Source organism: Muntiacus reevesi, chromosome 6 (assembly GCF_963930625.1).
Source record: "Muntiacus reevesi chromosome 6, mMunRee1.1, whole genome shotgun sequence".
NCBI lineage: Eukaryota > Metazoa > Chordata > Mammalia > Artiodactyla > Cervidae > Muntiacus > Muntiacus reevesi.
In genome coordinates this window covers 8,217,872-8,242,570 of record NC_089254.1, presented here as the reverse complement: position 1 = coordinate 8,242,570, position 24,699 = coordinate 8,217,872, and the positions used below count along the sequence as shown (strand labels likewise).

Below are 24,699 nucleotides of genomic sequence, written 5' to 3'. Positions count from 1 at the left end.
TGACTGGACCCGCTCAACAGCCACGCTCTCCCTCCGTGATGATGGTGACACCGAGCAGAGCGGCTCTGGGGGCGGGTTTGAGTCTGAAGGAAAGAGTTCGGTCATAGGCCACCCCAGGAACAGAGAGACGAGGAGAGCGCCGTGTATGAAGCAGCAGACGGGGCAGCAGAAGCCATGAGGTGCAGAGGGGACTAACGCACCGTCAGTCAACGCAGAGACGCAAAGGTCACGGCTGGCCCAGGGCGAGGGGGCCGCCCCTCCAGGAGCAGGTCCCAGAGGCGAGAGGGTGGCTGAGCTTGATGGCAGACAAACCACGGCTCCTGTCAGATCCTGACAGACATTCAGTCTCTCGTGAGGTCTGCCCGTGCAGCTTCTGAGACTGCCCAAGTGTTCTTCCTTACTTCGCCACACAATCTCAACCGAGACCACAGTCAACCGAGGAGACCTCACCGCGTTTCCCTCCCTCAGAGGATCCCCACCACGCTTCCTCTCGGGGTCTCCTGTCCCTGCGGGCGCGGAACGTGCCACTCGATCATTCATCTCGGTCTGTCTGTCACCCAACTTCTCCCTCACTTGAGTATTTCTCTTTCTCAAACATTCTGAGCTTCCCTGAAGTCATTACGTTCTAGAACTGAAATATAATTTTACTGAGTGAATTCAGTTTAATTTCCCTGATTCCTCTTCACAAAAGCAGGCAAGAGGAATGCCCTTCACCAGTGCTGGGCGGTAGAACCGTCTGTGAGGCTGAGAAGGTCCCCTCTCTGCCATCCAGTATGGTGGCCCCTGGCCATGGCTGGGTAATGGGCACTTGAAATGTGGTACTGCTCCTGGGGGTACAGAGCTATAATTTAGCTTAATTTTAATTCATAAAAATAAACTTTAGATAGCTACTTTAGATAGATAGGTGGCTAGTGGTTACCTTGTTGGACAGCAGAACTTTTATTAGTAAATAATAATAAAGCACAACTTACTAATCTTCCTTTAAAAAAACAAGAAGGGAAAGGAAGGGATAGGTTTCCCCACTTTGTGTTTACCCAGTCCTGACCCAAATAAGTTAATTACTTTACTTCATAAATGTATAATTCTTAAATATTTACTGACGAGGTCACCATATGTAGTTCAAAAGGCTGCCTGTATCAATATTCTCTGGGGTTCTAAAATGCAGATTCACATACCCCAGGAACCTAGATTTTTAAAAACTCACTAGGGAGGACATCCCTGGTAGTACAAGTGGATAAGGACCCACCTGCTAAGGCCGGGGCCACTGGTGCGATCCCTGATCTGGGAAGATTCCACACGCCACGGGGCAACTAAGCCTGTGTGCCCCAACTACGGAGCCAGTGCTCCAGAGCCCGCGAGCTGCGACTTTTCGCCTGAGCACACGGAGCCTGTGTTCTGCAACAAGAGAGGCCACCGCAATGACAGCCGTGCACCAGAAGCAAGAGCAGCCCCCGATCGCCGAGACTAGAGGAAGGCCACGAGCAGCAAGGCAGACCCAGTGCCGCCAAAATAAAACGAACAAACAAATAAATAAACTGGATGTTCAGATAGTGATGCCAAAGAGCCTTAAGCACCAATGCATTACATTTTGCATGGAGTTTGTTTTAAAAAAAAAAAATCCTTGTCTTATTTCATCAACATTCTTGAGCAATTTCTGCATCCTACTGTTTACCTGGCAGCCTACTTTTAGGAAATTATTGCTTGATGACTGAGTCAAACGGAAGAAGTCTACTACATTTTTTCTTCCATTTTCATATCATACTTACATAACATTGATTAGCATAGTTAGATACTAGAAGCAAGGAGAGCGTCACCAAAATATGTGTGCAGTTCTTGCACCTGAACCAAATACAGCTTTTTCATGCACTAGACAGACGTTTGTATATTTATTATGAATTTAATAGGGTTTGAAGACTAGTGGATTCATTGAAAAGAGATGTTGTGTAATGAGCATATACTATTTCAGAAAAAATATAAAACGTCTGTCTAAAAGATCACAGACCATTCTTATCCCTTGTATTCGGCAAAAGGAGAGCCGACAGAGAGACTGTGCACTTTCTGTCTCAATTTAGAACGACTGGAAAATTAGCTCAGCATGGGGTGTATTTGGTATCGCTGTGCACAAATATAAGTGACACTAATGGATGTGATATTCAATATAGTTTCTGGGTTTTCCCTTGGGGAACATGTCTATGCACATTTAAGGTGCTCTCAGACTTTAAGAAAATCCTATCCTTCCATGCTGACAAAAAGATGGGGACAACTTATGCAATCTGTGGTCTATTCACATCTTTAGAGGATAACAAACTGTAGGAAGCACAGGATTTTGATCATCCATTGCCTTCTATCCCATTTTTAAACTTAGGGGAATGTGGTTTTCTTTTCATTTCATTTGGTTACAAGACTCTGAAACCAAAGTTGCTTTCTACTGCAAAGAAAAATGCTCCTCATTAGCGTTTGCAATTAGGCCAATTTATGCAAATCCAGAACTATTAACTAAATGACTGAAGTGACCTTAGTATGCAAGTTTAGAAATAGTTGGGCAACGTGGCATAAGAGAAAAACTAAGACTTGAAACCCTACTGTCCATCATTTTAAAATCAGAAGTGATACAATGCATTTTCCATATTTACCTCTGTCTAACTCCCCAAAGAAAGGTGTTTATAATGCTAGATTACAGTCTGAGCCCCTGTGAGCCCTCAGCCTCTTCCCTCTTCCTCTTTTTCCCAATCTCTCTAAAGTTTATAAAGAGTTGGGACATTTCAGGAAATTTTAAGATGCCACAGCTTGCTCTAAACAGTTAATTAATTCATCAACATCAAAATCTAGGGAAATATATATTTTCCTTACAAATACCCTTATTTATGTAGACTTTTGACTCTATAATGTCTGCAATATAGATATTGATATTCAGCTATTGATCAGAATCAGCTTCACTATGCAGGATGTCTTAGACCAATATATAGGATATGTTATTTAATCCCTAAGATGTACACATTTGATTAATGTAAAACCCTACAAAGGCAAAAAGTTAAAGGGATTTCTTTTTTTTTTTTTGCTGACAGAAAACTCTTAAAATTCAACTTCCATGCAGCTTTTCTGAGAAAAAAAAAATATTTGTTTCCTCAATATAATGTTGAATCAAACTGAGGCATTTGGATTTCAAAGGAAACAACAAAGACAATAATGATAATAATATTAAAGCTTTAAAAGTTGATGTGAAAAAGACAAAATTCACAGAGAACATATCTGTAGTATTATTAGATAATTCTAGAAGAGGTTCTAGATATATTCTTGAATCTAGTTTAAAAAACATACTACAAAGAAAAGTCATCTTTGTAAAGGCTTTTGAATACCAATGACTAGTTCTGAACTAGTTTTTAACTAGTTCAAAATCCCTTTTCGCTTAAGCAATTTTTGAGACCTTATGGGCAATGCTTCTGTCCAGTTAGCCTGATTTAATTTATATGGAAAGGCTGACCTAAAGCACGTTCTAGCAGTTTTAACTGGCCAGACTCAGCTCAGAGAGATCTCCAAAGAGCCCAGAAGAAAGGACACAGCCTTGCGATGGAAATTCAGGCTTGTGTGCATGTGTGTGTGTGCGTGTGCGTGTGTGTGTGTGTGTGAGTGAGGCAGCAGCACAAATGAAGTTCACTTTTTGTTTGGCTCTACTGAATTGGTTAAGGGGTTTATAAAGCCAGGGGCTCTCATTATGGTAATGCAGGTTAAATACTTTAAAAAGCATCTGCTATAACTCTCACGAATTAAAACCATTCTCAGAACCAGGGGATAACTGGTCAAAAAGGCAGCCCCACGCTTTGTCTGACCAGTTGAAGAGAGACTGTAGATGTTGATGGGAAAATAAAGCTATGCTTCTTGGTAGCTTTTTATCCAATAGAGAGAAATAACCAGAAGAAAGAAGAATCTTACTCTTATGAATGAAATGGCAAGTCTACTTGTAACACTTCCTGACTGGCATTTATACACCATCTTTTATCAATCTGAGAATCTACTCTCCAATCATTCATAAATCACCACTGAACTCCTGAGAGGCCAAAAGTGACCCCCACATTGAGAGCCCTCAAAAGCTGAGACCAGTGTTATCGTCTAATCACCCAGTAGACAATGTAGACAATTAATCTTCTGATAGTTCAGCCTGTTAATATATTTCAAATTAAGAGTGAGAGGAAGAAAGAGGAGCTCCTGCAATACTGTCTGTATCTTTGGATTCACTGGAACATTTAATGACCAAATAGTGACACGAGCAAGTAACATATGGGCCAGCAAATAAAAAGCCTTCACCACAAAAAAGCTGACTCTCTATTTACTTCAGAGTTATGTTGCATTAAACAAAAAGGTCTATTTCAGCATAAACCTCCAAATAACCCAGACGTTCCCAACTGGCAGTAAAGACACAGCCTTTTCAGAGGTTGCCAACTTATGCCTGTTTCTGTAATTCCTATGTGATAACCACTGGGACAGTCTGACATGCTTAGAGATTGTCTTGTTTAGGTTCTTGTTTCCATCTGCAGAAGAGCAGAGGTCAAAGAATTGGAAAGAAGGAAAAGAAAAGGTTCACCATGATAAGGATTGTACCAGGGACCACGCAGGAATCAGAAAGGGGTGAAGTGACCCAAACAGTCGCTAAGCAAACCTAGGGAGCCCACGTCCTTTTCAAAGGAGGTAGACGGTTCAGTTAAACACATAAACTTCTGGCAGGAATGTGACTGCAATATTGCTCGAGTTGCCGATTTTTTAAGAAAAGCCATATGACCCAGCAATACCACTTCTAGGCATACACACTGAGGAATCCAGATCTGAAAGAGACACGTGCACCCCAATGTTCATCGCAGCACTGTTTATAATAGCCAGGACATGGAAGCAACCCAGATGCCCATCAACAGATGAATGGATAAGGAAGCTGTGGTACATATACACCATGGAATATTACTCAGCCGTTAAAAAGAATTCATTTGAATCAGTTCTAATGAGATGGATGAAACTGGAGCCCATTATACAGAGTGAAGTAAGCCAGAAAGATAAAGAACATTACAGTATACTAACACATATATACGGAATTTAGATAGATGGTGGCGATAACCCTATATGCTAAACAGAAAAAGAGACACAGAAGTACAGAACAGACTTTTGAACTCTGGGGGAGAACGTGAGGGTGGGATGTTTTGAAAGAACAGCATGTATACTATCTATGGTGAAACGGACCACCAGCCCTGGTGGGATGCATGAATCAGGTGCTCTTGCCTGGTGCACTGGGAGGACCCTGAGGAGTCGGGTGAGGAGGGAGGTGGGAGGGGGGATCGGGATGGGGAATACGTGTAACTATATGGCTGATTCATGTCAATGTATGATAAAACCCACTGAAATGTTGTAAAGTGATTGGCCTCCAACTAATAAAATAATATTAAAAAAAAAAAAATAAAAAAAAAAAAAAAGAGCAAAAAAAAAAAAAAAGAAAAGCCAGAAATCTAGACATTGTGTAAAATTACCCAATTTTACAATGAGAGCAACCAAGGAAAAAAAAATTGCGTGGGCCATACACAGCAGGTCTGTGACTTAGATATCCTCCAAGATTAACCATTTCTAACCTCAGTGAAGAATGTGTGAGTAGGGAAATAATTTGCTTATGACTAAAATGGTTTGCTTATGACTACATAAATAAAGCACCATTTTGGTCAGGATCCAGAAGGTGGAAATGACTTCAATTTGTAATGAAGGCCATAACGAACATAAAAGATTCACTAGATAGAAAAAGATAAATCTGAAATATTTCATTTGAGAGATCAACTCGGTGTCTTTTCAGAATTATTTTCCAAGTACAGTCGATCCTCCTACCTGTGCTCTCTGGAGAACGCTGCGCGCATCAGTGCTTGCTATTGGATAGACTTTTGCCGTAACTATTGTTCTTCCCAAAGGTCCTCATGCTTTCTCCGGCTTCCGGTTGCAATCTTACATTTGGGACGGTAAAAATAGAAGACACTGTGGACAGAATAAAAAGTTTTCATTTATAGATTTATAATCTTCTCTTTCAAAAGGTGAGGTTGAAATGCAATGCTGGACGTCCAGTACATGAAACAAAATGGTATACACTGGTCTTTGAAATTGTCAAGTTGTCACAGCCACACACAAACACACAGATTCACACACACACATATGACAGGACAGTCTGACTTCCCCTCCAAACCACAGCTCAGCTGATCTCTCATATTGCTCTGATCTAGAGCAATTAGCTTGAATTTGGAAATGAAATATTTTCCCCTTTCTTTGTTCCATTCTTCCATTCATTGTTTGGAGAAGTATCTATTGAGCTCCATACTGTTTCAGGCTTTCAGAATCCTGCAGTGTATAACTCAGAAGGAAAAGAAACCCTGGCGTTTGCAGATTTCATTTAGGGGAAACAGATGATAAATGGGCCTTAGGAAGCATCACTATGAACAAAGCTAGTGGAGGTGATAGAATTCCAGTTGAGCTAGTTCACATCCTAAAGGATGATGCTGTGAAAGTGCTGCACTCAATATGCCAGCAAATTTGGAAAACTCAGGAGTAGCCACAGGACTGGAAAAGGTCAGTTTTCATTCCAATCTCAAAGAAAGGCAATGCCAAAGAATGCTCAAACTACTGCACAATTGCACTCATCTCACACGCTAGTGGAGTAATGCTCAAAATTCTCCAATCCAGGCTTCAACAGTACGTGAACCATGAACTTTCACATGTTCAAGTTGGATTTAGAAAAGCAGAGGAACCAGAGATCAAATTTCCAACATCCAATGGATCATCAAAAAAGCAAGAGTTCCAGAAAAACATCTATTTCTGCCTTATTGACTATACCAAAGCATTTGATTGTGTGGACCAACAACAAACTCTGGAAAATTCTTAAAAAGATGGGAAAACCAGACGACCTAACCTGCATCTTGAGAAATCTGTATGCAGGTCAGGAAGCAACAGTTAGAACTGGACATGGAACAATAGACTGGTTCCAAATCGGGAAAGGAGTATGTCAAAGCTGTACATTGTCACCCTGCTTATTTAACCTATATGCATCATGAGGAATGCTATGCTGGATGAAGCACAAGGTGGAATCAAGACTGATTCCAGGAAGAAATATCAATAACCTCATGCAGATGACACCACCCTTATGGCAGAAAGTGAAGAATTAAAGAGCCTCTTGATGAAGGTGAAAGAGGAGAGTGAAAAAGTTGGCTTAAAACTCAACATTCAGAAAACTAAGATGATGGCATCCAGTCCCACCTCTTCATGGCAAATAGATGGGGAAAAAGTGGAAACAGTGGCAGGCTTTATTTTCTTGAGCTCCAAAATCACTGCAGATGGTGACTGCAGCCATGAAATTAAAAGACACTTACTCCTGGGAAGAAAAGTTATGACAAACCTAGATAGCATATTAAAAATCAGAGACATTACTTTGCCAACAAAGGTCCATCTAGTCAAGGCTATGGTTTTTCCAGTAGTCATGTACGGATGTGAGAGCTGGACTATAAAGAAAGCTGAGCACCGAAGAATTGATGCTTTTAAACTGTGGTGTTGGAGAAGACTCTTGAGAGTCCCTTGGACTGCAAAGAGATCCAACCAGTCCATCCTAAAGGAAATCAGTCCTGAATATTCATTGGAAGGACTGATGTTGATGCTGAAACTCCAATACTTTGGCCACCTGATGCAAAGAACTGACTCATTTGAAAAGACTGATGCTGGGAAAGATTGAAGGTGGGAGGAGAAGGGGACAACCAAAGCTGAGATGGTTGGATGGCATCACTGACTCAATGGACATGACTTTGAGTAAACTCTGGGAGTTGGCAATGGACAGGGAGGCCTGGCATGCTGCAGTCCATGGGGTCATAAAGAATCAGACATGACTGAGCGACTGGACTGAACTGAACTGATGATAAATACTCAGACAAATAAATCAACTAGTTCTAAGTGTTATGAAGAAAAATAAAGCAGGGACAAGAAACAGGAAGTGCTGGGGTGGAAGCAGATCAGTGAAAGCTTCCCAGGTAAGGTACCTTTGAGCAGAGACCCAAAAAGGTGAGAGGGCAAGCCATAGAAAGATCCAGAGGAAGATCGAGGATGAACTGAAGAAAGAGCAACCATCAAAGCCTTTCTAAGGAGAAGCAGGCAAAACAATTAGGAGGTTACTATAAAAATACAGCTGAAAGATGATGGTAAGTAACATGGGGTGGGCGGTGGCAGAAGAGAAGTTAGGACCCTCTACTGATCTGCTTTGAAAGTATGCTAACAGGGTCTATGGAAGAACTGGGTTTGGGTGTAACAAAAGAAGAATCAAGGGTAACTTCCAACAACTGGAAGAATGACATTGCCATTTATGAACAAGGTAAAGACTCCAAAACGAGCAAGTCTGGGGGAAAAGATACGGAGTTCAGTTTTGATAATATGAAGCTGGAGATGCCTACGAGACATCCAAATGGAGACGTTAAGTAGGAGCTGGATATGCAAGTCTGGAATCAAGGAAGATGGGCCTGGAGATTGAAATTTGGAAGCTGTCAGTATACACAGATGACATCTAAATCATGAGATTAAATGAGATCATCTGGGCTCTTGGGAGTGTATGCAGATAGGAAGATCTGAGGATTAAGCCCCAGGGCACTGTAAGAGTGAGAGGTCTGGCAGATGAGAAATCTGCAAAGGAGTATGAAAAGAAATGTTTAGAGGAGTGAAAGGAAAACGTCCTGTCCTGGAAACCAAGCAAAGGAAATATTCCCAGGAGGAGATGGTGGTCAATTGTGAATTACGCTGATGGGTCAAGATGAGGGCCGGGAAAAGATCCATGGATAGAGCCTAAAACCAGCAGCTGTGGAGTCTTGGGTGCAGAAGCTTGGCACAAAAGGATTTAAGAGAAAATGGAAGTCTAGGAACTGAAGCAGTGAATATATTTCAACAGGGTGAGTTTTATTTTTAAAAAGATGGCATGGAGATCCATTCATGGCATGATGTTGTTTTAGGATAATATATAGGACATATGTAGGAATAAGTCAGAAACCCTACCAACAGAGGAGCTGCAAAGGTCCTCAGGGATCACTGTGTCTCTAAATGAGAAGCTGGAAACCCACAGAGACTAAGGCACTTGCCCAAAGTTGCCTGGCTAGTTAATAGTGGAGCTGAAGCTACAAAGCTAGAATCCAGGTGGTCTGATTCCCAGTTCAGTGCTCCTCACACTGCACCAATTTGTTGGCCTTCTTTTACTGTAGATCTGAGTTTTGTGAATTAGCAAATGAATGTAATAAAATCAAGGACTCTGCGCTATGAAGTGTATTTTGTTCATTTACTTTGACAAGGGTAGTTCAGCTTCAATAATTTATGTAACTTGATAGTATACACAGGAGAATGCCCTGTGGTGTATTTGGGAAAAGTAATGAATTTCTTCTAAATCAGCCCTCGATTTACTTCCCTGCAATTAAATCTTTGTGAAGAAGTGGGGCAAGGCTGTTGGGGTTTTGGGATAGAGGGAGAATGACAGGGTGCCACTAGAATTAGCCAGCTTTAACCGTCAGATCCCCAGGTAACTGTACCATAATTTCCTGCTTGATGAATTTATAATTCCTTCTTCAGTGGCACACTAATATATTACCTCTAAATTTTGGTATTATGTAAACTGGTGAGGTTTTAAGGACTAGCACAATAAAGATATTATATTGTTATACATTCTTCCAAAGCAAATAACAGTCTGGCATCAGCATATAACTTCATTTTTATAAGAATTCATGGAATGACTGCAGGGCTCTGTGCAACCAAGGTTCTAATAACATTTGATTCTCATCTCGAAAGGTCTGCTACATTGAAAGTAGGCCAAGAAGGCTGGAGCCCACTTTGAACTTACTTTTGTTACAATCTTCTTCTCTTTACCTGGGTTTGCTTTCTGCTTGCATAACTGTTTTCTCTTTGTGGACATTCTTTTCTTTAAAAAAAAAAATGCTATGACCTATCTTTAAGAATGTGACTGCTGTGGACTTAATTGTGTCCCTCCAAAATTCAAATCCTGGAATCCCAATGTGATAAGTTTTTAGAGATGGGGTCTTTGGGTAGAAATTAGGGTTAGATGCAGTCATGAGAGTGTGGCCCTTAGCATGAGATTAGTGGCTTTACTTGCAAAGGAAGAGAGAGAGATGTCACGGTTTTTCTCTCTCTGCCATGTGATGATAAGGGAGGTGGCTGTTTCATCGGGGACCTTGATCTTACAAACACCTTGATCTTGAACTTCTAGCCTTCAGAAATGTGAGAAATAAATGTTTATTGTTTAAGCCCCAGTCTATGTTATGTTGTTATTGCAGCCTGAGCAGATTATGTATTAAAGTGAGGTTCCTAAAACTGATCAGTCTAAACCATGACTTGGTTGCTAAGAAAATCCATTTATTGGTTCTGCAACACTTCTTTTCAGATGGCCCCCTTTCCAAACCTCCTTGAAAAGGAAGCACATGAGAATCCTGGCACTGCTGCTGCCAACTGCCAGGTGGTGAACTTTTACAAGACTCCACATTAACACAAAATTTAATTTTAAGAATTTCAAGAACTTCTAAATACAGTCTGCAGGATATTAACCTAGATAACAGTCACCAAAACCAGTCATTTCACCCAAAAAGAAACTAGTTCCCAAAGTCTCCAGAGCCTATAAATTCTTTGTTTTGTAAACATGTTTACAAGGACAACCACGTTGTTTGAGATGGAGATGACTGTGGTTTTTAAGACTGGGATTGTCCTTTCTTGCGACTGGATTTATGCTTCATAATGATTATCTACTAGACACAGAAATAGCATTTCTGTAACTCAAAATTGTTACCGGAGGCATTTAGCAGAATCTTGCTTGAAAAATATAATGATTTTTCATCTTTATTCTCCCCCCTTCAAAAGGCTTCACTGCCCCTGATGTTCAACGTTATGCAAAGGCGTGTTTCTGCCAATGAATATCGCCTTATGGTTATGCTTCTGCAAATAGCCTGCTGTGAGCTGATAAAGGGATTAATGCAGCCAAAATTCTTAATCTGTGAAATTACAAATTAAATTCTCATATTAAAAATACCACCCTGAGGTATTTTTTGTGGTTTTAATTCCCCTCTGGTGTTCTGCATACATTGTGCTTGTTAATGACGGGGACAAGGCTGTCTCCGTTGGCAGCCTGCTGCCGAGTGATAATGTGGAGGCATTTACTTACTGATAGAAACTGGATTTAACCACGGGCTGATAAACTAAGTGGCAAGTGGGTAATAAGTCCATATTAACAAAAAAGTACTACGACAGAATTCAGAATTCATAGACCATCAAAATCCTGGCTTAAACTCAATCATCAAGTCAGATGGGATTGAGATGTCACCAAGTAGGAGTGCTATCAAGTTACAAGTTATACTAATGGGGAAAACAAATCATGTGTTCGAATTTGATGAGCCATAAACTAATGAGTCCACTGGCATCATTTTTTTTTTTCAGTATGGGAAGACGTGTCATCAATTGATGATTTTTCTACAGGGATTTCATCTTTAATTTTTTTTTTTTAATGGGGACAGCAGTAGTAATGATCAATGGAAACTTTTGGAAAGTAAGTAGGGAATATGGGATGATATGGACTTGGAATATATGAACTACTGAAGAAGATTTCTAGTACAGGGTAGTAATGGGTTAATACATCTATAGTCACTTTAGAGTTAAAAAAAAAAAGCAATTAGAATTCAATGTAAAATATCAGAAAAGATTCAGGTTAGGAACACCCTAGAGTTGTTACTTGGGATTTAGTTGCCAAATAAAAGGTTACTGTTGTCAAGGAGATTCCAGTGCTATCATGGGGGGAAGTCTAAAGTCTAAGAGAATAAAGACATAACTTCTATGTATGGTGCATGTGTGCATGCTAAGTTGCTTCAGGCATGGCTGACTCTTTGTGACTCTACAGACCATAGCCCACCACGTTCCTCTGTCCCTGGGATTCTCCAGGCAAGAATACTGGAGTGGGATGCCATGCCCTCCTCCAGGGGATCTTCCCGACTTAGAGATCATCGAAGTTGATCTTGCATCTCTTCCATCCTCTGCAATCGCAGGCAGGTTCTTTACCACCAGTGCAACCTGGGAAGCCCATGTTCATGGTAAGTGATGCATATTCAAGGATTAATAATGATATTATAAATATACATCTGTATATGCAGTATATGAATTTTTAAGGCAATAAGAAAAGAGCATGAGAAGAAATACTTCTCACTGGTATTTGGAAAGAGTGTATCACCACTGAATAAAAGTGTTCTTACTGCAACCGCATTTTGCAAAATTTCACAAGAATTTTGTTTCACACTTTGGAAGAAAGATGAGATCCTCCCAGTCATAAATCCTCCCCCAAATATTTAAAATGTAATTGGAAAAGGCTGTGTAAATATGAACACTTGTAAAAACAAAACAAAAACCCACCCAGGAATGTGTTTTGTTTTAAAAGACCCAGAGAAGAACTCTGTATGAATACCAAGAGCATTTGTAGTTAAAATGAATTACATGTCTTCAGTTCTTACATGTCAATTCAGTGCATTAGCCAATTGCCAACTCTGTTCGTCAGCTCACTCCATAGCAGCCCTTTTTAAGGTTATTGTTACAACCAAGATAGTCTCTGAGAATCAAACAGAAATGAATCATTTCTACTCTGTGTTCTGCAGCCAGTTAAAAAGTACTGTACGCATAAAGTACTAAATATGTAAATCATATTTTCCTTCTCCTTTATGACTGCTCAGATCATTTTTTTGGACACACACATAATCAAATACAAAGACATGCAGCTGCTGACTGCAGAGCAGAGATAGCAAAATAAGGAATCCATTTTCTTCCTGTGTCTGGTAAGCTCACAATTGAATGGCAGGATTCTGCTAAATATATATGCACACTACCTCCCTTCCCCCATTCTATCTCTTTCTCTTTGTATATATAAACACACATACACAAATATACATATAATGCATATATTAACATAAACACACATAATATTACAGAAGTACAAACATGTGAACCCCTCTGGATGTATGTTACACATAGATGCTAAAATCATGCCCCGGCTTCAATTAGATGTTTCAAACTTGTCATACTCACTATCAGTCAGTTCCCATAGCCGCGGGGGTAGGTCACTGAAATACTCGTGGCTCAAGGCGGCCTGAGCTGATAGTCTGTTCTTTGGGGAACACTGGAGGAGCTTGGAGGCCAGATCTTCTGCATGATTCACATAGCTGAGCCTGAAAACACGAGCAAAAAAGGGAGAAATCAGAACAAATAGAAAGTCCAAGTAAGACATGCTGTTGTTTAGTTGCTAAGTCGTGTCTGATCTTTGGACCCCATGGACTGCAGCATGCCAGGCTTCCCTGTTCTTCACTATCTCCTGAAGCTTGCTCATCTTACGTCCATTGAGTCAGTGATGCCATCCAACCATCTCATCCTCTGTCTCCTGCTTCTCCTCCTGCCCTCAGTCTTTCCCAGCATCAGGGTCTTGTCCAGCGAGTCAACTCTTGGCATCAGGTCGCCAAAGTATTGGAGTTTCAGCTTCAGCATCAGTCCTTCCAATGAATATTCAGGGTTGATTTCCCTTAGGATTGAGACATGAGGCTCACCTAATTTTTCTGGACTTATTTATTCCCAGACAAGAAAACAAGTTAAATTGGCCGTTGAAAGTAAAAGAAGCAGACTTCATAGTAGTTCTTAAAGTATCTGTTACTCTAAACCAGGTTTTACTTTTAGTATCCTCATTGATCTAACAGATTTCTACTATGAGCCGAGGGCTGATGTTTCCAAGATAGAATTAGGTCCCTAGGTAGAAAATTTCAGAACATAATTTATCAAATAGTAGCCAGAATTTGTTCAGAGAATGTATGTGCTGCATACACATCTGGAGATATTTACAAGGAAATTAATATAATAACCAGGAGAATTAAAATAAATCTTCTATTAAATTCTCTAGTTACTAAAGTTACTTTCCCTCAAAGAATTTACATTTTCTTACATTGAATGAAAAACTATTGGAATAAGTTGCCGTTTCAAACATTAACAATCGTAATATTAATGTGCAGGTTATTTAACAAAGGGGATGAGCTTAAACCATATGGGACTGAATCAATTCAAGATGACCTTTAAAACAACAGTAGATAGAAAATATGTGTCTCAAGATTACCAAAAAAACAGAAGAGTAAAATCTTCCATGTGGTACAACTTTCAAATGAGTAGCAGACCACACTGCCCAGCTCAGCCTTGTTTTTCATGGAATCTCTTTTTCACTTCTCAGAGCAGTCAAACCCAGAGAGTTAACCTAAAGATGACAGTTAAACTCTTCCTAACAATGACTACCACTTACGAGTAGTTCAACATGTGTCAAGCACTTTCTTAGGCACTTTTCACAAACTCTCATGTTTACTATTTGCCAAGGTAACTCTTGTTTCCATCTTAACATCATGGGGAGCTAAGTGGAAGTCAGAGAAGGTAATAATTGCCCAATTAGCAGGTTGAAAGGATTCGAATCCACCTAGAACCAGTTGACTCTAGAGTGGCTTGTATGTACCAAAACTCTCAGATCATCTCTACAGGCTTTTACCCACAGATTCCGGAGTTTGTGCAGTGAGATGCAGTTAAGCACAGTGGCTCTGAGACGGCCAAAAGAATGTGAAGAAAAGCTGCATCTGCTAGTCGGTATTCTTTCTAAAGCCCTGACACTACAGAAAATGCAATTAACCAATAAACATTTTTCCTCAATGACCAAAACTTCTCTCCCTTCCCCTCCTCAAGCATCTCTTTAGTGCTGATTTAAAATTATTAATGGTGTGTGGGTGGGGAGGATGGATTAGGGGTGAGGAAGAGGAAAACAGGTCATGAGTCTGGGAAGAGGAAGAGAAAAGGAGGAAGGCAAAGAAAAATATTACAGTATACAAAAATCCAGTCTAAGAGACCTTATCTCTAAATCTTTGTAAGTGCAGGTCTCACTGATGGGGGTTCAGTGTTTGGCTGTTGCAAGGGATGTTTTTAAAAAACTGATCAGTGTATTGGTTTTAAATTTCTACCTGGCAAAGAGAAACCTGTCTAAAGGAAAAGGAGGCGTTCTTAAAATTCTCTGTGCTTTTTCTCTTTCTTTTAATAGGATCCAGGGCCATACAAGTCATTTTTTCCTCTTACTAAGACTATCTTGCTAGTAAAAAAATTTCATTAATATGTTGCTAAACATCATATTCAAACTGAGATAGGTAGACTTCATGGTTAAAAATTTCGCTTATATTGAATGTACAGTTTATGTGTACTCATGGTGAATAACATATTGGTATCAATTTTATACAGCTTTGATAAAACACAACAGAGCCAGACTGAGAGTAGACATGAGTGTTAGGCCTGACTCTGCTGCAAGAGAGATGAACCACATTACGTCTGCTATCCTTCCAGCTGCAACAGGCCATGAATCATCCTTGTAGCATGGTTTCACTATTTTGAAGAATGATAAATATCTAGATTTAATGTAAATGTATAAATAATATTTATGATAAATATGATAAATTAATATTTATGATAAATATTTAGATTTACTGTATACACACCTGAATATAGGGAATTAAACAAGAAGACATTTCCCCTTCCCAAAATAGACCAAACTTGTTAATAAAGTCAATAAAATAATAAAATGCTTATTTGTGCTCTTCAGTTTATGCACAAATATTTGAATTATTGTATAAAATTTTAATTTGGAAAGTTTGCTCTATTGTATTTCAGGAACCACTTTTGGGGCTTCCGTGGTGGCTCAGAGGTAAAGAATCCTGCCAACGGAGGAGACGTGGGTTGGATCCCTGGTCCAGGAAGATCTCACATGCCACGGAGCAGCTAAGCCAGTTTGCCACAACTACCGAGATTGTGCTCTAGAGCCCAGAAGTTGCAACTGCCGAGCCCATGAGCCACAGCTGCTGAAAACCGTGGGCCTGGAGTTTGTGCTCTGCAAATAAGACACCACCACAAGAAAAAGCCCAGGGTCCGCAACTAGAGCTGCCCCGGCGCAGCAGTGAAGACCCAACGCGGCCAGAAACAACAAATGACTGTTTCTACTCCAATTCCCCACATGCACTTTCCACGTCACAGTCTTCATCATCACCAGAATCCCTTCGTGAGTCCACTTAAATAGTCTGAGATAGGATACTTCTGGGATATCTTATTCGGGAAGTTTTATCCCAAGCATTAAGTTCACTTTATCAGGATGTTAGAATGACTGTGGTTGTTTTCAGTCACCCATTGTGATGAGAGCCAAATTTTGTTTTATATATTGTAAAGTTGGGTAATTAAAAGGTTAGCTCTCTAGCACTGTTATCTCTTCCTGGTATATTCAGTTTTTAATCCTTTTATGATGACCTTCTCTATCTTTAATAAAGTTTTCTGAGCTCACATTCTTTTTTTTCTTATTAATGTAATGACCTCAGCTTTTTTGTTTGTTTAGTATTTGCCTGGTATACCTTTTGTCACCCTTTTTTATTATTTCACACCTCTAATTTTAAGGTGTCTCTCATAAACATTTCATAGCTGGGTTTATCCAATTAAATAATCCCTGTCTTCTAAGGAGAAAAATTAGTCCATTTATATTTCATGATTACTGAACTGATAAATTTGGAATTACTGCTACTATTTTAATCTTGCATCCTATTTTGTCCTGCTTTTATCTTTTCCCTCTTCCCCTACCTTCTTTGGATTGAGTTTTAAAATTCAACATTCTCCATCTTCTATTTTAGAAGTTATACATTCCATTTCCATGTGTTTACTAGTTACTCTTTCCTTTACTTTTTGCATTTCAATATATTTATTTCAATGTTTAGAGTCAAGCAGGAAGTTTCATAATTTGTATTTAGACAAATTATTTCTCCAAAGAACTATAATCACACAACCCAGACAGTATATATAAGATTGAACATACATAGCACCATTTTACCAATTACATAAGACAAATTATCAAGTGTACAAATATTAAGTTATACACCCCAACAGGAATATAAAATGTTATATATCTGCTCAATTTGTCAGCAGAAACAAATTTCTCCTTTTGTAAGAAAGACAGAAAGAAGCAAAAAAATTTACTCTCTCTAACAACAATTGTAGGCGAACAATTTCCAATAAATACTGGAAAAAAATTAAAGGATTTTCAGAAATTTTGATTTAGAATTATTTTAGCTAAAACAACAGATCATGCCTACCTTTAAAAATATATTGACTAAACTAATGGGCATATTCCATATGTCCTACATGAGACAAACACAGTGTTTTGCCAAAAATACTTAGTAGCTCACTCCTAGTCTTTTTTCAGGACTTCTCTTTTAAGGTGCACCCTGAAGTGCAAACATTAAATGAATTTCAAGACATTTCTGTCTGGAGACATTAAAGATATGTAGTTCTATACAATGTGGACTTTACCTGAACTTTAAAACCAGAGATTTGTGATTTTCAAAATGGAGCTTTTCATAACAACACAAAATGAAATTTATAGAAAGACATTAAAACCCTGATGCTGGGAAATTGAAGGCAAAAGGAGAAGGAGGCAGACAGAAGATGAGATGGTTAGATAGCATTACTGACTCAAAGCACAAGAATTTGCTAACTCCTGGATTTACCAAAAGGACAGGGGAGCCTGGTATGCTCCGGGCATGGGGCTGCTGAGTCAGACAGGACTTAGCAACTGGACAACGACAACAAATTAAAAAATCAACATAATATTTGATCAAAGGCCAACAAAATCTGTGGTTACACAAATCTGACACATACTGTTTTAAATATGGCAGATACAGACATAAAAGAGCTGCAAGTAGCCATACAGGCCCTCCTATCAATGTCTGGAATGACTGAAGGGATAAACCACAGAGGGCAGTTCCTGGGATGTTAATTCTGCATGATATTAAAAACATACAAGTATCTTGCTGGGTATTTCAGCACCTAGTCGCTCTAAAATTCTTATGTATTGATAAGATTCTGGAATGGGAATAGATTTGAAGATTTATGACCCAATCCTGCACGGTTTCGGGAAAGGTCAATTGATCAAAATGAGAAGCATGCTTTAAATGCTGAACAGCAAAAACTTTTTGCTAAGTTTTCAAACAAGTTGATCGTAATCCAAACACAGGCTGCAATTCTGCTAAGCTTGAGGCCTGATAAAAATGCTTATCAATGCTCATATGAAAGCTTCATTAGGCTTCTCATTCACCAAATCTCCATGTTGACTAACACATACAATAAACTGGGTCCAGTCTAAACTTCCAGTTCCAAGGAAATTAAGACATAGAGGAGTCCAGCTTTACTAACTACAACAGTAGGGTCTAAGACTGCTAGTATCTATGAAGTGCAGCTGGATTTTAGAACAATACTTCCCCACATACAAAAGGTGCTTATTTTTAAAAGCTTGGTTCCACTTTTGTCTCAGAAATTTTACTGCATCTTCATATTTCACTCTGCTTTCAATTAATGGTGCTTCCCTGGTGGCTCAGACAGTAAAGAATCTGCCTGCAATGTGGGAGAGCTGGGTTTGATGCCTGGATCGGGAAGATCCCCTGGAGGAAGGCATGGCAACCCATTCCAATATTCTTGTCCTGGAAGTCTCATGGACAGAGGACCTGGCGGGCTACAGTCCATGGAGTTGCAAAGAGTCGGACATGACTGAGCAACTAATACACTTTCAATTTGTGCTAAGACAACAAACATCAGAGCTCTGCCCAGACCTGTAACACGCTGATAATTCTTTAGGAAACTTCATTTTTTCTGGCCACACCACACAGGGTGTGGGATCTTATTTCCCTGACCAAGGGCTGAACCTTTGCACCCTGCATTGGAAGCACAGAGTCTTAACCACTGGACCACCAGGGAAGTTCCTTCATTTTACAAGACACAAACAGTCATCCATAGTCTAGCTAGATGGCAGCGCATCACCATTCTTCAGCCAACCAAAAACTTGATGACTTTTCTCCACAAAAACAGTACTGCAAAAAAAAAAAAAAAAAAAGGCAGTACTGCAAGCTGCTTCACATGTTCTTACCATGTGCTAACACCACACTTTTTAAGTTCCGCTATACATTTGTTAAAGTCACACTAGTTGGATTGTGCTGTGTATGACTTCACAAGAGGTGGTCACTTCATTTGAGCCACATTAATTTAGGTTAAAAAAACACTCAGTGGAATTATAAGAAGATAACAATTTTGCATATAGAATACAGAAGTGATGCAAAGGATGATGGAAGGAAATGAACATCTACTTCAATATACTAAATTTGAAATTCTCAGTGTTTTGTGTATGAGGCTGGGAGTAATGGGAAATGAAACGATCTTCCTGGCAAGCCCTAGCAAATCTGTGACCCGGTAATGAGGCATCAGAAAGGAAGTTCCCCAAGTTTAGCTCACCTAGGTCAGAACTCTTTTTTTTTTTTTTTAATTTTTAAAACAATTTACACATTTATAATCGGAGGATACTTGCTTTACAATGTTGTGTTGGTTCCTGCCTCACGTCAACATGAATCAGCCGTAGGTATCCGTATATCTCCTCCCTCTTGAACCTCCCACCCCATCCCACCCATCTCGGTTATCACAGAGCACCAGGCTGAGTTCCCTGTGCTACACAGCACCTTTCCACTAGCTAGATATATGTGTGTGCTAAGTCGCTTCAGCTGTGTCCGACTCTTCGCAACCCTATAGACGATAGCCAGCCAGGCCCCTCTGTCCATGGGTTCTCCAGGCAAGAATACTGGAGCGGGTTGCCATGCCCTCCTCCAGGGGATCTTCCCGACCCAGGGATCAAACCCGTGTCTCTTACGTCTGCGTGCACTGGCAGGCAGGTTCTTATTTGCAGGGCAGGAATAGAGGCACTGACACAGGAAACGGACTTGTGGTCACAGCGCGGGGAGGAGAGGGTGCGACATGCTCTCTCAACTCGTCCCACTCTGTCTTTCCGCCGCTCTGACCACAAGTCCGTTCTCTATGTCAGTGTCTCTATCCCTGCCCTGCAAATAGATTCATCAGCACCATGTTTTCGAGATTCCATATATGTGTGTTAACACACAATATTTGCTTTTCTCTTTCTTGGGTCAGAGCTCTTGTAACTTGCTCTCCTGGTTTTAACTCAATCCTCCCAGGTCCTAGTTAAGCCCTCCGATGGATGTTCTTGGTGAAAGAATAATGAATTTCTACAGTTCACTTGTCTGTTTAGAGGTCATGCTATGTTCCCAGAAAGAATCTCCACTGCACTCCAGAAAATAAATATGCGACCAAGAACATCACAGAATTGCCCAATCTACAGCCACTGGAGCTCTCTTTAGGGTAAGCTGGCTCAGTGTTTTTAATGTCATCAAGTGCATTATAAAAGCTTCCACACTATATAACTCCACCCTTAGTTCTCCAAGTGTGTGGGGCTTCTTAACTTTCTAAATATTTGCATTTCAAAGTGACACCTTCTCTTTACCCTCCTGCCAAACAACAACAACAAAGAATAGGAACACTTGAATACTGACGACACTAGTCCCATCTTTCATGTTATACTGTTGAATATTTTATTTCTACTTTCTACATAGGGACACACACTAAACACTGCTTTGTTTATATTATTAAAGTTTACCTGTGTTTATCACTTATTTAGTCAGCTTTCCTTTCATGTCTTAGACATTCCTTTCCAGGTAACTTTTTTGTATCTGAAACACAAACTTTAGAAGTACTATAACTAAAGAGGTTGGTGGCAAATTCTCTGCTTTGTTTCCATACAGGATAATGGTTGCCTGATGGTATAATTCTAGGTTTAAAGCATTTTCCCTTAACTCAGAAGATATCATTAGACAGGTTTCTCTTGATGCCTGTTAGCTCTTCTCTTCCCGCTCAGAGTTCTGCAGGTGTGATGCATGGGGTTCTTTTCATTTAACCTGGTTGGTATTCACAGTGTTTCCTGAATTTGAGGTTTCATGTCTTTCATCAATTCTGGAAGAAGATCTCAGTCATTACTTTTCGAATATTGCCTTAGCTCAATTCTCTCTCTTCCCTAATTTTGTATTAATAACACCAATGTAATGCCATCTTATTAAATTTTCCATGTCTTCACTTCTTCTTTCATATTTTCCATTTGTTAGTCCCTCTGTTCTCCATTTCTGGGTAATGACTTCAGAGCCATCTTCCAGCTCAACTAACTCTAATCAGGGGTATCTAATATGCTGTTTTCCCTAGTCATTTTGTTCTTATAAATTCTTTTTAAATCTCTGACAAATTTGCATTTTCAACTTGAAAGGTTTCCTGTTCAAGTTTTTAATGTGACCTTTTACTTTTTGGGGCTTCCATGGGGGCTCAGAGGGTAAAGAATCGCCTTCAGTGCAGCAGACCCAGGTTCGAACCCTGGATTGAGAAGATCCCCTGGAGAAGGGAATGGCAACCCACTCCAGTATTCTTATCTGGAGAACTCCATGGACAGAGAAGCATATTTTAAATATTGGTATGTTCTATGATAATTTCCAATATCTGAATTTCTGGGTGAGGTGGAGGAGTCCAGTTTTGTTGCTTTTGCTACTGAGCATCACTCACAATGACTTTTTCATGTTTTATGATTCTGGATTTGGGGCTCATGCTTGGCTTTGATAATCCGTGGGACTCCTGAGGTGTCTGGGTTGAGAATATGTTTCTTTATATGGATTTTCTTATGCTTCTGCCAGGAGCCCTGGAGCTCTCTCAACATCTAGGAACTCCAAGTTCTTTCTGCTGGCTTCCAAGACCAAGTGAGTTATGTAAACTCAAACCTAAATGTGTAGAATTCTCAGGGGAGTCTTTTTCATCCCCAGTCAGAGCCAAGGCCAACACAAACAACTGTCCTTGCAGTCTCTCTTTGCTGGAAGTAGATTTTTTTTTTTTAAGCGAGCCCATTACTGACTGAAGTGCTTTGAGGGCCTTCACTCTCTGTGGGGAATCTCAATTCCTACACCCTTCCAACTTTCTCAGGCCCAAAGTCTTGTTTCCTGACCCCTGATCGCTCCATGGTCCTGTTTTAGGAACACCTCCAGGGCAGTTCCAACTGTAACACTTACTTATCACTCTGTGTTTTCCATTCTTGGCCCCTGGAGATTTCATGTAATGTCTTCTTGGTTCAGCTATGGGTACACATTTGAATGGATGTGCTTGTATTTTATCTTGCATTTAGGTGATTTTTAGTGGTAGTAAAACAGACTTTCCTGCCCCCCACCCATATGCTATAATCTAAGTAGCTACTGTAAAATCACCGACACTTGCAAATTTTTAGGCATTTCTCCTTGGAATAATCAAAAACTGGTATTGCTATCTCACCTCTTTTTTTTTTTAATTAATTCTTTTTGGTCACCTCTATTAAACCTTGAAAACTAGCTTAAGTGAAGTTGTTTCAGGCTAATGTTCCTTCTACATGCAACTTTAAAAAAAATAATTTTAAAAATGTATTTATTGCTGTGCTGGGTCTTTGTTGCTGTGCTGGCTTTTTCTCCAGCATGGCAAGCGGGGACTTCTCATTGAGATGGCCTCTCTTGTTGCCATGCACAGGCTCTAGGGCACCCAGGCTTCGGCAGTTGTGGCACATGGGGTCAGTAGTTGTGATTCCCAGGTACTGGAGCACAGGCTTAATAGTTGTGGCACAGAGGCTTAGTTGCTCTGCAGCATGTGAGATCTTCCTGGATCAGGGATCGAACCTGTGTCTCCTGCTTTGGCAGGCAGATTCTTTATCACTGAGCCACTAGGGAAGCCCTACCACTCAACTTTACAGATGACTCTCAAGCACATTTTCCTATGTGGAAGAAGCCAAGGCTACATACAAATGATTTTCTTTAGATGGCATTCTGAAAAAGGCAAAATTATAAGAAACAGAAACGTGGTCAGTGATTGCCTGAAGCTGGAGGTGGGAGAGGTTAAGAAAGGGGCACCAGAGGATTTTTTTCAAATGGCTCTACGTCTTGATCAAGGGGGACGGAGATCAGGCCATCTAGAGATGTGAGAGGGTAGGGTCAGGGGAACCTGTCACGGAAATTCAGCAGAGGAAGCAGTTTGGAGACAGGAAGTGTTGCAGGTTTGTGGATATCACGGGTGGAGGCTGGCTCCAGTGAGTGACTGACATTGGGATTTCTGTGTCCGAGGGCAGCCCTGATGCCTCTAGGGATGCCCCAGCAAATGGGGAGATCCAACTGCTAATGGTGAGTCCCCCCAGCTAGAGATTTCAGTGCTGGATCCCACGTCACTGAGTGGGGGTCTGCCTCAGGTTATCAGAACTGCGCCTGTCAGCCCACAGGGTGAGCTCAACCAGCTCCAAGTTCTGGAGGGTCACATGCGACAGGAAGGGTACGTGTGACAGAAACTCTCATGTTCATTCCTCACTTATTTATTGCTCACACCAGCTGGAATGGGGATCTTAGCTCTGCAACCAGGGAGCGAAGCCCTGCCCCCTGCAGGGGAAGTGCAGAGTCGTAACACTGGATCACCAAGCAAGTCCCATATATTCTTTTTTTTTTTTCAAGTAAAAGATGGGTTTGTTGTTTGTGGAAACTCTCTGGGAAAAATCTTAAGGAATTTCAAAATTATAAATCTGTGTGACAATGAAGAGAAACAATATCTACTGAATTCAGAGTTATTTTGTGTGTGTGTATGTGTGTGTGTGGAGAGAATCTTATGATTAACTTTCAGACAAATGCTTCTAACATAGCTGAAAATAACGGTATTCTGCTGTTCTAATCATAACAAACTTTCATCCTTTTCCGAGTCCCTTCCTATGCAACACACACACACACACACACACACACACACACACACACACACTCACACACTTTACCTGAGGTTAAAAAAAATGTGCAAGGCTATAACGTGAGTTGCAAAAAAACATGACTAGAGAGCAGGATATTTTCTTTACCCCTTGTGCAGTTTTTCCACCTCAGAAATGAGGAAAATGGAACAGATGATTGTTCAGGGCTGTCAGGCTCTTACATCAGGTGTCCTCTGACTTCGGAAGAACCTGAGTGTGACCTGGAGGCAGGGAGCACGCGCATAGCTGTACTGGCTGGCCACTGAGCATCCCTCTTTCCACAACTTTCCCCTCTGCCATCCAGACAGTGGTCCAACCAGGGCCTCTCACTTCCCTTCACCCAGTCTGTCAACTAACTGCTTTACAAGTTCACCCAGGTTTCTAAGCCATCTTGAAAATAAAGAGTAAAGCAAACCCCCAAGTCTTTTTTGCCACACTAAAGAAGATGGTCATCACTGGGTAGAGAAAAATTGCAAGTACAGGATGGGGACCACCCTGGAGGTCCAGTGGTTAAGACCCCATGCTTCCACTGCAGAGGGCACGGGTTCAATCCCTGGTAGGGGAACTTAACATCCCACATGCTGCTTGATGCAGTCAAAAAAGAAGAAGAAGAAAGTAGAGGATGAAAACAACAGAGCAAAAAAGAGGAAGAACTGGCTGATGGCAAGACAAAGAGGACCACTTCTTATAACGCAGAGTTCCTGGTACAGTGTGGGGACACAGCATGTGTTGAACGACTGACTGTTTCCATGAGAACTGATGGTATTAATTTTTACACTTAGCAAGGTTTTACCTGACCTGAGACACATGAATTTAAAAAATAAACAATCATTTTGGGGTGAAAACATGTTAAGGTCAGGTTCTGGTCTTTAAGGAACATCTTCAAAGTATACACGCTTCAGAAATAACTGCTTTTTAAGTGGGAA

General features: G+C 40.4%; 1 protein-coding gene across 1 annotated transcript in view; it reads right to left on the bottom strand.

Moving 5' to 3' along the window:
• Positions 1–24,699, bottom strand: part of CDK14 (cyclin dependent kinase 14) — a 634,831-nt gene that overhangs the window by 92,775 nt on the left and 517,357 nt on the right. Inside the window, exons 13-14 of the mRNA XM_065939116.1 lie at positions 13,099–13,238; positions 5,854–5,997 (exon numbers count right to left, since the gene is read on the bottom strand). Of these exons, the coding sequence (XP_065795188.1) occupies positions 5,882–5,997; positions 13,099–13,238 (256 nt within the window). The 3' untranslated portion in view covers positions 5,854–5,881. The remainder of the gene's footprint in view (positions 1–5,853; positions 5,998–13,098; positions 13,239–24,699) is intronic.